Source organism: Leptonotus elevatus, chromosome 3, assembly GCF_054856555.1.
Source record: "Leptonotus elevatus isolate MCC_2025b chromosome 3, RoL_Lele_1.0, whole genome shotgun sequence".
Taxonomy (NCBI): domain Eukaryota; kingdom Metazoa; phylum Chordata; class Actinopteri; order Syngnathiformes; family Syngnathidae; genus Leptonotus; species Leptonotus elevatus.
The window spans coordinates 27,752,156-27,769,619 of record NC_141241.1 but is presented as its reverse complement, the minus strand read 5'-3'; the positions used below and the strand labels follow the sequence as shown (position 1 = coordinate 27,769,619).

General features: G+C 38.4%; 2 protein-coding genes across 7 annotated transcripts in view; one reads left to right on the top strand and one right to left on the bottom strand.

Moving 5' to 3' along the window:
- Positions 1-8,112, top strand: part of LOC147178088 (uncharacterized) — a 67,910-nt gene extending 59,798 nt beyond the window's left edge. For 5 of the 6 annotated variants that reach the window (XM_086070722.1, XM_086070724.1, XM_086070723.1 and 2 more), the window contains 7 exons: positions 51-78; positions 1,255-1,401; positions 2,820-2,936; positions 3,259-3,353; positions 4,644-4,736; positions 4,819-4,936; positions 6,567-8,112. In XM_086070722.1, coding sequence (XP_085926848.1) covers positions 51-78; positions 1,255-1,401; positions 2,820-2,936; positions 3,259-3,353; positions 4,644-4,736; positions 4,819-4,936; positions 6,567-6,725 — 757 coding nt within the window. In that variant the 3' untranslated portion in view covers positions 6,726-8,112. Of the gene's footprint in view, positions 1-50; positions 79-1,254; positions 1,402-2,819; positions 2,937-3,258; positions 3,354-4,643; positions 4,737-4,818; positions 4,937-6,566 lie in introns of those variants that run through there. The other variant, XR_015094324.1, reaches the window with a different exon arrangement.
- Positions 8,113-9,705: 1,593 nt separating this feature from the next.
- Positions 9,706-16,896, bottom strand: LOC147178087 (tubulin alpha-1C chain). Its single transcript, XM_086070833.1, has 5 exons — positions 16,678-16,896; positions 14,947-14,974; positions 14,187-14,409; positions 12,829-12,977; positions 9,706-10,839 (listed from the first exon to the last, which is right to left on the bottom strand). The coding sequence occupies exons 2-5, from the start codon at positions 14,947-14,949 to the stop codon at positions 9,862-9,864; spliced, it is 1,353 nt and encodes a 450-aa protein (XP_085926959.1). The 5' UTR covers positions 14,950-14,974; positions 16,678-16,896; the 3' UTR covers positions 9,706-9,861.
- Positions 16,897-17,464: the final 568 nt, after the last annotated feature.

The following is a 17,464-nucleotide window of genomic DNA, read 5'->3' as shown; positions in this document are numbered from 1 at the left end:
AGCAAAGAGGAATAAATCTCAGCAAATGAATGTTATTTTACTGCTTGCAGGTCTGAAAGAGAGACACAACCAGTCAAGGTAAATTTGTATACTTTCACGTTCTGATTCTGTGGCATGTGTGCTATAAATAATGAAACCACTCATGTCAAATACAATAATTTCCTTTGAAGGCTGCTTAGTTTAATAATAATAAAAAATATATAAAAAAATTCCCTATAGGTAATGGTGAAATTGAATTGCAGTACTTCCCATCACAGGGACCGAGCCCTGCCTTGAACAATGTCAAAATGTGCATAATTGACCATGACAACCCCCCTAAAAAGGTTTAATTGCCTATATTAAGTTTAAACTGTAAATATATCACATTTTATTACCCCAATACAGCTTAATGACATTTCAACTTTCTGAAATCTTACAATTTAACCATTAACTCATTCACTCTCAGCCATTTTCACTGAAGCAACCCCCTTCGCTCCCAGCTTTTTTATTTGATTTTGAGTGATTTTGCCAGGCCCACAGAAAATTGTGTTCTATTGCAGTTTGTATATGTTTCCGTTTTGCAGCAATTAGCATTAGAATGTAGCAAAGTGTCATCATTATTCACAAATCTGTTTACAACTGTGGGGAAAGAGTTTTTTGCAACATGGCCCTGGCTGATCTCTTATACTCTGCTGCCACCTGCTGGCCATTTTTCATAATAACTACAGTTGCTTTAAGCGACCTCTTCAGGTCACAGGCTGCATCAAAGCCTTTTGTATGATCTAGCATAAAAAAACATTAAAAACGTATAAATATGTTTTAGGGAATGAAGGACAAAGTACTGTATTCCAAAACCAAAGTGCACATGTACATACAGCGACAAATCTCGCTTAACTCCATCCGCCTCCTAGCCTAATTTTGCTCCATCCTGACATATGAAGCTAGTCTCTCAATCAGTGTGTCACTTCAACATATTTCCTCGGCACTAAGATGGCAGCAAAAGCCATCTAACAGAGAGCATGACAAATTTTCTATTGGTCTGTGCATTGGCACCATCCCTTGGCATTTTAGGGCATTTCAAAAAGTGCAAAAAAACGTGAGGCAAAATAGCTTTTTGGATTGGCTGGCACATGTGACTTTGCAACGTTTTTTACGTGTGATTCAAATTTGGAAGTGTTGCAGCCGTGGCTTAACATTATCTGTTCAATGTTTCCTTTCTAATAAGGATTCCACTGTCAATCATTCATCCCGGTTACTATTTGTGCATAACAATAGGGAACAGTGAATCCGGTAGGCCAGAGTGAAATGGAAGTGGCGGTGAGTCGACTGGAGGCGGAGAGGGTCCAGCTTCACAGAGAGCTGCAGCGCTGCTTGTTTGACATCCAGCAACGAGACCAGTACTTTCAGCAACTTAACTCAAAGGTTTGAAACAGTGCATGCCATGTCTCACTTTTCATACTGTAGTTTAATTGCCAGGAGGGGTCAAATCTAGGGTGGGCGAGTACAGGTATCGGGCGATACCAGGCCATATTTCAAAGTATTGGTACTCATGAGGGGAATCAATACTGGTATCGGCTGTGGCTCTTATGGCCGTTTTTCAGTCAGAAACTAAAGGCTGAAACGATTATTTTGCATTCATTGACGGTAAGAGGACACATAAGTCTTCAGTTGTATTCAACAATTTAATTAGCTGTATATCATCATTGACTACCGCACTGCTATGAGATCAACGATGAACGGAGAACGTGAAACAGGAAACAGAAATACAGAGCAGCCTTCCAAATTAAAAGCATGGATTTCAAAACAAGAGATAATTGAACATCACACACTAAACAGCATGAGGAATTCTTAACATGATAGATATTAATAAATTACTTGAAGCACTATTGTATTGAATTTAATTATTTGCAATTCCTTAAAAGTAAGTTGTACAACCTCATATTTTGATTGGAATTTTTTTCTGGCCACTGGATTATTTGTTTCATTTTATTTATCTTTTTTTATATTCACTTTAGTGTGTGCTCTATGCAAAATACTATTATGAGCAAATTGAAAAAAAAACAATATAATTGCCATTAATTTAATTCAATTTTAAGGAAATTAAGTGTAATTGGGATATACAGGTCATTGTTCTTTGTGTGTGAAAATGTTATGTATCATAAGTACTTATGATTGGCTCTTGGTATCGGTGAGTACTGAAGATTTAGAGTACTCATTTCAGCATCAGTGAAAAAGTGGTATTGAACATCCCTAGTCAAATCATTTACAGTTTATTGATAGGCTGGGATATAATAAGTCTTACCGTTTCAAACGTGAACTAACGTTGCAAACGTTTTCTGTGTATTCTGTTCTGTTTTGTATTCATTCTGTGCTGTGTGAGTCTGCGGCCCTGAGGTAGCAAGTGTGTGAAACAAGCAGCACGCTCAGTTATGTTCTGGGGTTGCGTTGCTAAATCAGGCAGAAGTGTCTTAAACTCATGCTGGGTGCGAAGAAATTTCATGACTATCAAGGACATTTGTGGCGAAATGTGCTGTAGTGTCTGAAATGTTGGTCCCGGTTGCAGGTCAGGTCTTCCAATAGGATAAGGACAACAACAAAAACGGCAAATTCTCCCTTTAAATAGAAGTGAAAGTTTACTTTTTCTAAGTTTTATTTAGCATGTTTTTATTTTTTGTTGTTGCTGCTTTGTCATCACTGATACCCCTTGAAGGATACAAACAGACAAAAAGCCCAAAGGAACAAGAACCATTGTAAATGTTAAGCCATATTGTTTGGTCTTCTGAATAAATAATGGAGGGGGGAAAGTGGCAAATGATTCTTGTTGTTGTTCACGTCCACAGCTACAGCAGGCAATGGAGGAAAAGGCTGCTGTGGCCACCCAGCTAAGCGTCGTATCGCAAACCCTGAGGGACACTCAAAATCGATGTCACTGGCTGGAAATCCAAGGCCAGGCGCAGGTAAAGGTTCCCAACATGGACATGTATTTTCTGTTCTGCTTAGGTAAGTGTATGGTGCCCACTCCAAATTGTCTTTCAGTTAAAAAAAAAGATTTGTGGTTGTTATGCCCCAATGTCCTCTGTATCGATATTTTCTGTTTAGTTCTGTCATTGGGTTTACATAACGTGAGAGTGATCACCGTCAATTATATTGCTGCGATATACTCATGATGGTTACTAATGGGATGTTTGTACATTTTGTGTTCCTTTTTATTTATTTAGTGTGATGTTGTTTTCAATGTTGGAAATATGAATTGTGGTATTGTGCTTGCCCGCCTTTTAGGGTTCAGTAAATGCAGAGGTGGCTTCCGGAGCTCCTCAGGAAAGGAACAACACAGTTGTTGCTCAAACAATTGAAGTCGCCCGGCTCCAAGAAAGGTGAGTTCTTGTTGTGACTTTGGGCTTGTCCAATCGGCAAAAGAGTCGTTGATAAAGATCAGCAAGCAATTTCCCTCATATGCTTCCTAATAGTGCATAATATATAATTTGGTCAACTTTTCAGAATGAGGTGAATTATTGGCTTTCGCAAATAATGTCATTTCCTTTAGAAAACGCCTTACTTTTCCCATCAGGAAAAATAAGTTAACTATCTCAGTTTATTGACTCTATTCAAACAGACATCAAAGAGTCAATCGCTAAGCCTATTTTGAACTTGTTACTAACTCTCTTGCTAACCCAAACAGCAGCACAAGAAAACTGTTTTTCAGATTAATTCAATTACAGACGTACCCCATACTATTAAATCCATTTGATATTTGCTTCCAGTAGTTGTGTTCACTCCACTTTGTTGTGTACATCCATGTTTGTGTTCTAGGGATCTGCACAACGTAGTGGTTCTGACCATTTTTCTTGATGTTTTTTTGTTATTTTTAAAACACTTGCACAGAAATCCTAACGAGTACCACCATCAACGTTAATTGATGTCAACTGCGTTTTTGTTGTTGTTGTTTTTTATTGGGCAGCGCAATGTCTTGGGGCAGCTCTGGTTTCATGAATGAGATGAAAAAAGAAAAAAACATCCACTAAGTATGGCCAGCAGATAGCAGCATTGTATCTCTTTTCAATAACAGCCCGTGGATAAACGCCATTGAAATGACATGATAATATGGCTTGATCTTAGGAAATACAACGGATGTCGTGACTGATCAAAGCGTTTGTCACATTAAATCTAATTCACAGAGCGTCACTAAACCAAAAATATTAGTGTCAAAGTCACTGTTGTGCAGAAAATGTATCTTTTCGCAAAACTAATTTTTTCCAGACTAGCTTGTCGCTCAAATTACCTACTTTCAAATGGCGGTTACTAAAAAACGGACTAAGGAAGAATCATACTTTTTTTTCTAATGAAATAATGGAATCCAATCTTTCATATGGTATTCGCCCTGTTTACGTAGTCATAGCACACAATATTCTGTTTGCCTTGAAAGATGAGGGAAAATGCTTGAAATCCCGTGGCACTCGAGGGTTTGTCTTTTTGGATAACGTTTGGCAGTAAAAGAGTTAATATTGTCTTATATATTATCCCAAAAAAATAGAAGCCTCAACCTATATGCACTTGAGGGTATTTATGAATTTAGTTTTTCGTAGTCCACCATACTACTTCTTGTAGCGCTGTGTCAAAAGGATTGGTGAGCTTGACTGAAGAGTGTTCCTTTGCTCCACTTTGAGGCTACTTGAGGTGGAGCGGAGTCTGGCAGATGAACGTTGCCGAAGGGAGACTGTTGAAGAGGCTTTGCATCTTGCTGAGGCTAGCAAAACGAGGTGTTGACACAAAAAAATCCTGTATGAACTGTCATGTACTCACAGTGAAGATGTGCTCTAAGGCGAATGTTATGTTCCACAGCATCAGTTCAAGTGCGTCTCAAGATCTTCGGAGAGACTTCAGCAGCATCGAGATAGACGCTGACGACGAGTGGGAAGCCGTAAGCCTCAATCCAAACCAGCCTCTCATAACACGGAAGGTAAAACAACACTCTTAGGTTTATGAGCTTACAGCAAGGTTGGGCGGGCCATCATTTATTTATTAATACATTTATTTAAAATGCAATAATTGCAGTAGTAAACTTTAAAATTTTCTATTTTAAACTATGATTTTCAATGGAGCGGGAGATTGACAGGCGGATGGATCAGTGCAGCATCTGCAGTGACAGCCTATTGGTCCGTTGTGTTGAAGAAGGAGCTGAGCCGAAAGGCAAATATCTCAATTTGCTGCTTAATCTACATTCCTACCCTCACCTCACAAGCTGTGGGTTGTGACTAGTGGTGCAAAGGATCACAAAAGTCTCGGATCGGATCACGGATTTGAGTCACGGATCGGTTCACGGATTTGAGTCACAGATCAGATCGTTTTTCGGATCAGCAAAAAAAAAAGAAAAAGATAGTACTTTGTCTTAATTTATTTTGTAAAATGCTTTTTCCGTTAAATGAAAATGAAAAATCTATTCAAAATGCCTAATATAGCCGTGTAGGATGTAGTGTCTTCATTTATTTTGTAAAACGCCTTTTCCCATTACATAAAAAAATAATAATCAAATTCAAAATGTCTAATATAGCTGTTTAGGATTTAGTAACACAACTTTTAAGTGCAATATGAGGCAGACACATTCTTATTTTTACATGGATCAGGTGTAAAATAACAAGGTATTAATATCTTAAAGTTATGTTCCTATAATTTAAACAGCTAAGTTTCACATTTTGAGTAGAATTTTTTTTTTTTGTGGGCAAAAGTGTTATGTAAAATAAATAAGACAAGTTCTATTTAAAGACCTCAATGTGCAATTTAAAGCACATTCCCTTCCTTTAAACATGGAAAGTGAATTACAAAGTAGCCTTGGTCCAGAATATTGATAAAGAATTAAATTAAGTAATTTACCAGCTGTCAAACTTACTTACCAGCCGGCAGCCAAACACTCATGCACATTGATCATGCTAACAGCTAGCCGCTAGCCACTTATGTTCTTCTTCTGCTGTATCATAGAATGACTGCGTAATTAATTAGGTTTTTTTGCGATAAATTACCTAGAACATTTAATAAACAACAGACAAGGAAGGAAGACAAGAGACTTAAATTCATTTTGCTGGCGAGGAGAACGGACAGAGATGTGCACAGTTACAATCTCCTACCCGTTCTGAAGCACACTCCGCCAAACCAGCTCTTTTTATTCGGTAAGCCCTGGTTATATAGCCTATTGCTGCTCTAAAGGGTTTCAGCAGCAACGTGACAATCATCTCGGATATGAGTCATTGCGCAGACGACAATGCAGCGCTGAAAGTTTCCGTCAAAGTGCAACTGTTTAACCGCAAAATGTTCCAGCCGCTATCTTGTAAGAAGGTCACAGTTCCTGTGTTGCAACTGCAGCTTCTTTTCTTCACAATGCAAATGCTTTGCAATACTTAAAGAGTAACTATGGGATAACTTATGTACATTTATTCTAACACTGGCCACCCACGGAAGTCACCGTGTCAGGTTTTGTTTCGCTCAGTCGTTTTGCACGACTGTCCCGATACTGAATGTCTTTTTTGGCCACTTGTTGTAAATGTGTGTAATTACGTTGCGTCATTCAGATGTGCGTGTCTGATTTGTGCTCCCAGGTGAAAGGTGGGCTGGTGGCATGCAGACGTTGGTTCAGAGGACGAAGCCTGTACTTTTCTCGGCTGCTGACAAGCCGCGCACGCTCACGTTACTTCTTTCTTGCCTACTTGGTCACAATTCACATGCTTGTCCTAATGTGCCTTACTGGTGCCCTCTGAAAAGGTAATCGACAAGTTGGACGTTGGTCCAGAGGTTGAAGTAAACAGCTGAGTTTGAAGCTAATGGTTGGTGCTTTATAAAACACTGGCACAGTCAGGTAACTGGAATGTTCATCCTTGGACAGTCAATTGTCTTTTCTGTTGACAGGTTGTAAATCACGTATCTGTAAATGTGGTATGCCACACAAAGCCTTAAAAGAGTGATCCAGATCCATGTTAAAAAAAAAGGAAAAGGGTGAGAGAAGCCTTGGATTTAAACCCTTTACAAAAATCGAAAGCCGTCTGTCATGTTAATCACGGAGGAAATCAAACCTCTCATCCTGATTTTGTTTATTTCCTAAATACAAATGGTGGTACATTTTTTTCCTGCTTGTTTATTACATTGCACATAATCCTTATGCTGAGTAAATCTATGCACTGGAACTGCACCTGAGTTTATTATTATCTCAATGACAGAAGCGCTACAACAGTGAGATCAATAAAATGCTTCATTTCAATTCTGAGGAGCAACACAAAAATATGTTTTTGTACGGAAGAGGATTAGGGCCAGTGAAGGGTTGGCAGGATTCTCACTTTATTCTCAGAATTCTGATTTTAATTCTCACTTTAGAGTCATAATTCTAAGAATAAAATGAGAAATATCTGAGATTAAAGTCAGAATTCTAAAATTGATGTCAGAATTCTAAGAATAAAGTGAGAATTATCTGAGATTAAATTCAGAATTCTCACTTTAAAGTCAGAATTCTAAGAATAAAATGAGAATTATCTGAGATTAAAGTCAGAATTTTAAAGTCAGAATTCTAAGAATAAAGTGAGAATTATTTTAAAGTCAGAATTCTGAGATAAAAGTCTTCACTGGCCCTAATCCTCTTCCGTATTTTTGAGTATGTATTTTCATGTTCTATTTATGGACAACACTGATATGTTATTTTGTCCAATCTCACTTGAATTTTTTTTTTATGTCTATGCATTTCTGTAATCCTAGCTTGATTTTACATAAATGTGAATGTCATTGAGATAAAACCTTGAGACAAAACAATATTGAGTTACACTAAAACAATGTTGAGTTACACTAAGTTTGTACATTTCTTTGAATAAAAGAAATTAGTTGTGTATTAATCTTTTTTTTTTTGTAGAATTGCACCTATCTGATCTGTTAATGTCACAATGGCCTCGCTCTGTATTTAATAGATGTTATGAGCAAACAGAAGCTATTTATAAAAGATGCGACTACTGAAAAATGTGCAGATATTTGCTCTGTTTTCAAGAGTTTGTGATACTGTCGGCCTTGATGACATGAGGCTCCACTTGGTGCAATACTGTTTTGCTCTACTATTCTCAGATCACCATATCTAAAGATATGAATAAAGCCAGTTGATTTTCTTTATTTTCTTGTTGTGACTGCTTATTGCTTCAAATGGTTTTATTTTGACATGAAGGCCTGATGTTTAAACGCACCACCCTCATCCTTGAAACCAACATGGTGTTCATACATACAGAACATATCGAGAAAAAAAAACAACTCATAATGCATATTAAACACCTAGAATCTCTAATAACACTAAATATTGAGGCACATACTTGCTAATGAACGCACACATTGAGTTCCTCCACATATTAACTTGCTTCACAAGCATATTACGTTCCCCTTCATCTGACCATTAACATGGATTTTAAACATAAAAGGGTCAAAACATGCCTACCAGAAGATGGCTTGTACTGCACAAATGGAAATCAACCTTAACAGATGTGCTGCTTTTAATATCGTGACATGACGATATTGTGGCAGTTTTAAAATCGCAATATGACGATATTGCCGTTATCGTTACATCCCTAGTAGGTATATTGAAGACTCTAAATTGTCCATAGATGTTTGTGTGAATGTTTGTCTATTTGCACCTTGTGATTTGTGGGCTTCTTGTTCAGGTTGTACCCAAATACAGCTAGAATAGGCTCCAGCATGCCCATGACCCGAGTGAGGAGAAGTGGTTTAGGTTTAGGGGTGTCAAAATTAGTGTTAATTTAAAGTTTCCTTTAACGCCACTAACTTTATTAACGCACGATTAATGACTGCCCCTTACTTGGGGAATTTCAGTCGCAATGCAGCAGACACGTCCATGTCAAAAATGTAGCAGTAATAAATTTAATATATATATATATACATATATATATATATATTTGTGGAGACAGGTCAAGTTATATTTTACAATTTTAAAAATTTGCAGAACAAAAGAAAAGTTTCATGTTAAATATTAGATCTTCATAGGAAAAGAAAAACGCACCGAGCTGTCACCATTTTACAAATGCAATTATGCCATCTAGTGGCAGTAAAATGACAAATCAATATCATTCTTTTAAGAGTACAGTATCTTTTCAATTATAACTCAATTTTATGAATTATATTTACTGTATAAATGAGTAAAAAAAATGCACCCATATTTCTATTAGTTGAAAAAAAAAATTACTTTTATGTTAAGAGTATGAAAACTATATTGTATTGTACATTTAGAAGATACAAATTGTGATTAATCGTGAGTTAACTATTGAAGTCATGTGATTAATTACAATTACATTTTAATTGACTGACACAAGGTTGGAAACACTCATCCTGTCGTAAAGAATCTGCAACCACCTTTTAATTGAAATGTTGCATGTCAACACTTTTAATTTTTAACTAGTCAATTGTTTACATGATTACCATTTATGTCATTTTCAATCAAGAGAGCAATGGGGGATACAGGACTTTATGTTGTATGACAAGTTTTTGAATCGGTGACGATTATCTTCTAGATTCTGCCTAAGAATCAATTTCATCACAAACTGCCACTGTTTGACTTTTAGATTGTTTTTCAAAACAGCTATGGTATGTTACATAGGGCATGAAATTGATTGCCGTAGTCGTAGAATACGTTCCGCCTGCCCACAAGAGAATGTCGTGAATACAACGACCTGTATGAATGACAACATTGGGATAACAAGGTTGGAAATATCCTTTAATTGGCAGTTTTGTCTAAAATGCATACTGGATTTAAAAGTTGAGTGATCCAACTCATTTTCTGGTTTGAGCAATCAAACGTATCAGCAAATACATTCCGAATCACATAGTAATTACATTGCATTGCTTCCTGCAATCGTCTTAATATTCTTCTCCTTCCTCTCCCTGATCATCAACCGAGTCGGCCCCGACCTCCTCATAGTCCTTCTCGAGAGCCGCCATATCCTCTCTGGCCTCAGAGAACTCGCCCTCCTCCATCCCCTCGCCCACATACCAGTGAACAAAGGCACGCTTGGCGTACATCAGATCAAACTTGTGGTCGAGGCGAGCCCAGGCCTCTGCGACGGCGGTCGTGTTGCTCAGCATGCACACAGCTCGCTGCACTTTGGCCAGGTCGCCGCCGGGAACCACAGTGGGGGGCTGGTAGTTGATTCCCACCTTGAAACCGGTGGGGCACCAGTCCACAAACTGGATGGTGCGCTTGGTTTTGATGGTGGCGATGGCGGCGTTGACATCTTTGGGCACCACATCACCACGGTACAAAAGGCAGCACGCCATGTACTTGCCGTGACGGGGGTCGCACTTCACCATCTGGTTGGCTGGCTCAAAGCAGGCATTGGTGATATCGGCTACAGTTAACTGCTCGTGGTACGCCTTCTCAGCCGAGATGATGGGAGCATATGTAGCCAGAGGGAAGTGGATACGAGGATACGGTACCAGGTTGGTTTGGAACTCTGCCAGATCCACGTTGAGGGCGCCGTCAAAACGAAGGGAAGCCGTGATGGAGGAAGTGATCTGACTGATCAGTCGGTTCAAATTGGTGTACGTAGGACGCTCCATGTCCAGGTTTCTGCGGCAGATGTCGTAAATGGCCTCGTTATCCACCATGAAGGCACAGTCCGAGTGCTCCAGGGTGGTGTGTGTGGTCAGGATGGAGTTGTAGGGCTCCACGACTGCTGTGGACACCTGAGGCGCTGGGTAGATGGAGAACTCCAGCTTGGATTTCTTGCCGTAGTCCACAGACAGACGCTCCATCAACAGGGAGGTGAACCCGGAGCCGGTGCCGCCGCCGAAGCTGTGGAACACCAGGAAACCCTGGAGGCCCGTGCACTGGTCAGCCTTGGTGACACGGAGGGCAAATGTTTAGAGGTCAGATGTCATCACAAGTGTTTAACTCATTCACTGCTAGCCATTTTCACTGAAGCAACCCCTTTCGCTCCCGTCTGTTTTTGACTGATTTTGCAAGGCCCACAGAAATTTCTGTTCTATTGCTATAAATACATGGAACCTACCAAAAGACTTTCATCAGGAAAAAAAAGTATATTTCTATACGTTTCCGTTTTGCAGCAATTAGCATTTCATCATGATTCACAAACCTGTTCAAAAAACACTGGTGAAAAGAGCTTGTTGCAACATGGTCTTTGCTGATCTCTTATACTCTGCTGCCACCTGCTGGCCGTTTATTGTAATAACTACCATTTGCTTTAAGCGACCTCTTCAGGTCAGAGGCTGCATCAAAGCCTTCTTTTTTTGCTCTAGCATACAAAAACAAAAAAAATAGGGATAGACTGATTATCTGCAGGGCCGATTATCGGCGCCAATATTGGCATTTTGACGAATATTGGTATTGGCCTTTACAAATTAAATAAAAATCTAACGGCCGGTAATAGATTAATTTAAAACTGCGGTTAACCTCAGGGAACTATTTATTTCCTTTTTTGATTAACTATAGGAGATGCTGCTGACCGTGGGAACTCTGCAACTTTTGTTTGAAAGTAAAACAAATACTGTATAGATGAACGTTTAACATTTCAGTTATTGTAAAATTTTTGAGAAATGTATTTACTGTAGAAAACTAAAAGGCGCTACAATATTTACTTGTTTATTAAACTTAGGCTATGTTCACACTGCAGGTCTTAATGCTTAATTCCGATTTTTGGGTGAAATCCGATTTTTTTGAGTAAGCGTTCACATTACCTATTAATTGCGACCTCATTCCGTCTGCTGTGTGGACGTAATGCGTCCCCAAAGTGACCCGCATGCGCAAAAGAAGATACAAAGTCACTCACAACGCTGTGTTTGCGGAAGTAAATACGCATGGTCCAGCATGTCAAGGCCACAGACTTTTATAAGTCCGTCGTCGGGGCCCATATTTTTACCATCTCATATCTACAGAGGAGTGATGCGGGAGGAGGTAGAAATAATATTTTGTAAAAATGAGGCGAGCCTGTTCGAGCACTTCATCTCACGAAGACCTCTCCTTTTTTTCCCCCTCCCTACCGATGACGTCACGTCATTGCCGCGCGTAATAAATGAGCCGTCTGCGTGGCTAAATTACTAATATCACCACCACAAATGTCATCTTTGGACTTCATGTTTCAAGTGGGATTAAATTATGGTCAAATATAAAGCTCTTACTCGAAACAAGCCGTGCGGACCTCGTGAATGCGTCAAGCATAAATCAAGCTTAATGGCCCCGCCCGCGCGGAGCGCATATTGGACTGTTGATGGCATCGAGGTCGGATATATGCGACCTGGCCGTTCAGACTGCGGTTGCATTGCAAAAATTCAGATACGTATCCGATCTAGGACCACATATGAAAGTGACCCAGGTCGGATGTGAAAAATCGGAATTGAGCCGTTCAGACTGACATAAAAAAAAAGTCAAGATACAGGTCGCATTTGGGCAAAAAAATCCAATCTGGGTCGCATTTGTCTGCAGTGTGAACATAGCCTTAGTTAACCTTTAACATTTTTTTACTTTTAAGAAATAATGATGACCGTGGGAGCTCCCTGAATGTTTTGTTAGGATTTTAAAACAAAGATGTCTATTGTGTAAGATCAAAAACAAAAAAAACATTTTGCAAATCTGAAAATGTGTTCAATAAACATATTGTTTAAAACATTTCAACAAAGTGTTGGAATTTGTATTTTTAAAGACTTTTTGCGCCCATATTTTGTTTTTATTGAAAAATTTATATCGGCTCCAAATATCTGTTATTGGTATCCTTGACTACTAATAATTGGTATCGAATCGGCCTGGAAAAAAACATTCTATCACTAAAAAATACATATTTATAAGTTTTTGGGTTAGAATGAGTTGCTCACCAGTTTCCGTATTCTGTCCAGCACCAGGTCAATGATCTCTTTGCCGATAGTGTAGTGACCACGGGCGTAGTTGTTTGCTGCGTCCTCCTTGCCAGTGATTAACTGCTCAGGGTGGAAGAGCTGTCGATAGGTTCCTGTGCGCACCTCGTCTATGGACGGTAAGTGCAAGGTTAACTCTTTGAACAAGAAAAATGCCAGCAGATGGTATAGCATTGGGTTTCTTTTGGATGAGATCAGTATCAATTCAAAACATGGCGGTTCTTATTGAATTTTCGACCATTACAAGCAGCTTGGATTTGATCGAACGGTTTGTCACATTAAATCTCCTACAAAGAGTTTCACCCAAAAAAAACTGAAAAGATGATAAAGATTATTTATTATTCAGGTATCATGTATTTAGAATTGCAGGAAGTGGAATTGAATTGAATGCAATTCAGAGCAAGTCATTCTGATCACATATCAGTCAGAATGTGCTCCATACAAAATGTCCAAAATGATTGGGCAGCCATTTTAAAGGCTTATATATGAAGCTAGGTATTTTGGGAATTGAAGTGCTGTTCTACCATCGTATCAAACAATTTCAAAAGTTTTTACAATTTTAATGACCCATTTTTTCTGAGCAGGCTTTTAATGTTAAAACAACAACAAAACAATTACTACACTTTACTTTTACTATAATTATTGCGCCATCACAGTATTTGTATGAAATTCATGTATAGTCTTGTCTTATATACGGTAAAACTTCAGTGTTATATACAATTTAATTGTGCATCATGAATTTCTTTGAATTAGATGGAATTGCAACTCGACTTCCTGCAATTTGAATTGCAATTCTGCTTCCTGTTTGCCACCTCAATTCAAATTCAATAATAAAGTTGGAATTTATGTCATTCTCAAATCAGTTGTGAATTTCGTACAGCCCTGATGCACACACACTACTCAATAATACTACAAAATAGTGTGTAAAGCAATCGTTTGTAAAGCTTGACTAATGTAAGATAATAGATTGTTACACTGGGGATTTTACTAAATACATTATTTCATCATCAAAAGCACATTTTCATTGTTACTGTTGGTATTTTATAGACAAGGACTGACAGATGTTTGAAGTGTCACTAAAGCAAAAATGATTAAAGTCGCCGTTGTGCGTAAAATGTATCTTTTTGCAAAATGTTTGTTTTCTGCATTTTTGGGTCCAAAATAGATGATTACTAACAAAAAAAAATTGAATAAGGTAAGAGCAAACATTTTATAAGTGTGATGAAAGAAGAGAGTCTACTCTTTCATTTGGTACTTTCTGTCTTTACGTAGTCATAAAAGACAACATTCTGTGAGCCTCGAAAGATGAGCTGGATTACCGATGACGGTGGGCTCCAGGTCCACGAAGACAGCTCTGGGAACGTGCTTTCCCGCTCCAGTCTCGCTAAAGAATGTGTTGAAGGAATCGTCTCCACCGCCGATGGTCTTGTCACTGGGCATCTGCCCATCCGGCTGGATTCCATGCTCCAGGCAGTAAAGCTCCCAGCAGGCATTGCCAATCTGAACGCCAGCCTGTCCAATATGCACCGAGATACACTCACGCTGCGGGAGGGGGAAAATAAATCATGTTACGAAGGTCATTTTGTGACTGGGATGGCATTAATATTGAATATATTGCAAGATCTTGGATCACAGCTAACAAATCCAGGTCCAGAAAATAAAAACCTTTCCAGTTTGGCTTTAGCCCCAGGTGCCAGCTAATGAGCTACCTACCTTGTTTACCTGCTACAGAGCTAGCTAGCACAAGGGGCTAACCCCAAACTGTGGCAGGGTTTTTACTGTCTGGACCTGGATTTGCCACCTCTGGGCCTTGACGGGACAAGCTGCACCAAATTCTGGTCAATTCCTTCCCATTCTCCTCAATGTCCGTGGAAAGTGTCTAATTTGTCCAACTGAATATTATTAAGTTCCTTAGCTAAATTTCCAACGGAAAGCTTCCAAATTTGCTGCCCTAGCACCTTTTCAACCTTGGTTCACAAATTATGCATGTTTTTATAGAGATAAAAAGTAATGACTATAATGCCATATTACATGTCGAGTTTATAAGCTTCAATTTTACATAAAAAATTAAACACTCACCATATTTCCTGAAGGATAGAAGAGTTCTCTGAAAGAATAAGCACCAGTTTTGACAGGTGAAAACCATGTAATTGAATTCATTTATTCATGAAGTGCAAGAAACCTCACACTTGGACTGTGTTAGGGATTACCAACATGGTGCCAGTGGGCATCGGGTAGCCCTCAAACACCACATGAGTATCCTGTAGGCTTGTTCTAAATAAACTCATGAGCACATCTATATGGTAACAAAAAGGCTTAGTGCCCATAAAATCCAAAATACTGTGACAATTGTTTAGTTATTTCTAAATGTTGAAGTACAGAGTAGATATGCATGTGAATTTTGGTGATGATTCATAGCATTTTTGTGTCATTAAAAAAGAAGAAACTAAAAGAAAAAAATCTATAAAAAGGCACAGTTTAAATAGTGACATCTAGTGGTTAACTAATAGAATGCATCAATTTTTAAGCATGCACAGTACGGTATCTCAGAGAAAGTATAAATAATAAGATTTAAAGGGAGACTTGACTTGTTGAGACACTTTCAACAGTAAGAGATATTTTATTGCTAATTAATGTGATGACTTATTTTTCATGAACAATTACTGCACTACATTTAAAAAAAAAAAAAAATTCCACTTGCTGTCGACTGAAGTCGACTTTTTTGTGTGTGCATATTATTGATATCAATAGTGTTTTTTTGTTTGTTTTTAATGAATGATTAGTTTACCACTAGATTGCACTTGATTTTACACTGGCTCTTTAGTGTATGCCGCCACTAAACACAAGATTCTGATTAATATTGTGTTTGAGGAATATGAATTAAGTAGCAAAATCTACCCATTTATATCTAACTCAAGGAGCGGCCATTTTGCCACTTGCTGTCAACTGAAAATCACATCAAAGTTGCTCATGACTCAGGTAATGACTAATCATGGCTCAGCTTCAGAAAACAGCTGAGCCATGATTGCTCATTACCTGAGCTAAGATGTGATTGGCTGTTACCTGAGCAACTGTGATGTCAATTTCAGTTGATGGCAAGTGTCAAAATGGCCGCCCCCCTGAAATGTATAAAAACGAGTGTTTCGCTGTTTGACTCAAACATTTTTGGGTTGACTTCCCCTATAAGCGACAATTAGCTTTGTACAGTTCTGCTCATTAGGGTAATGTAAACCATAATCAATAACATAACAATGTTATTAAAAAGGTAATTTAATAAAACACATTTAAGAGTGCCTGCCCGAAGCAAAGTCTTTCAATCAAATTGTTTCAGTTTAAGGGCAAGCATGGCTCCGTGGTTGGATGTTTTTCTCCCAAACCATTGGTTGTGTGTTCGACTCTTCTTGTGACCATGTTGAAGTGTCCTTATTTTCGTAAAAAAATAAAAAATATAAAAAATACTCCACCCAACAAAATGGTCGACCATTTCAACAAACTGTGGTTAAAGAAAACAAATGATAAATACATACAACTATCAACCTTTATAAAGTAATGATAGGGGTAGGTTTCAGTGGTAGGGCTACTAATATTTTGGTTACATAGCCATTAAAACAGTCATAAAGGACAATAAATCCAACAAGATTAGGAATATTCTATTTTAAAGTTTTACAAGTATTCAAAATGAGAAAAGGCAACCAACAAAGCCTTAATCTTCACCACAATCATTTCTTCTTTTTTTCTAATGGGAGTTTATCGATAACCAACTCCCGAGCAAACAGTGTGACTGTTAATACGTGAAATTATTTTACTTACTTTGTAAAACAGCAGGAAACACTGTTATGGACATACGCTGACTTTTGCACAAAGAAGTTCCACACTCACTCGTCTGTTGAACTAAGGAAGCGCAAACTCTGAAGAGAAGATGTCATAAAAGACATGAAACGTAAGAAAGAGTCGCGTGGGGTGACGTCATCACCATGCGTTGTAACTGACCACACGTAATAGACATTAACGAACGTGATAAAAGACTGACGGCGCCTGACATGTCCATAGTCAACACAGACGTATATATATGATGGTCTCACAATGCCACCTACTTGCCGTAGCAAGAATTGAAGCCACAGGCGGACATCTTGCGTCGCCACTCGCTAAGCACTCCTAGCTTGAATAGAATAGATCGAATTTATCCTTTTTCCGCGTTATTTTCTGTCTCCACGGTGAAAATGCCACAGCGTGTGACGTTTGTTTGGACCAATAAGTCTGGAAGAAGTGCCACATAAACATTTCTTCAGTAAGAATGTGATTATGAATTTCATTTTAGAATGTATGTATACTAAAAGATTCACCTGCAATATGAATCATATTGTCCGTACCATAAACAATGAAATTAACGCAAATTGAAAACATGTATAATTAGCTAACAGAAGTTGTCAGTGGCAACGTAAGATGGCCGCCCTCTGGCTTCAGCCACGAGAGTTCGTCATGTATACGTTCGTGATAGTCAGGTCACGTTCATCACGGTAATTGTCCGTTTCCGTCATAATGGGAAGTATTCAGAAACAAACGTAAAGTAATTATCACTTCAACTGCTGTATGAAAA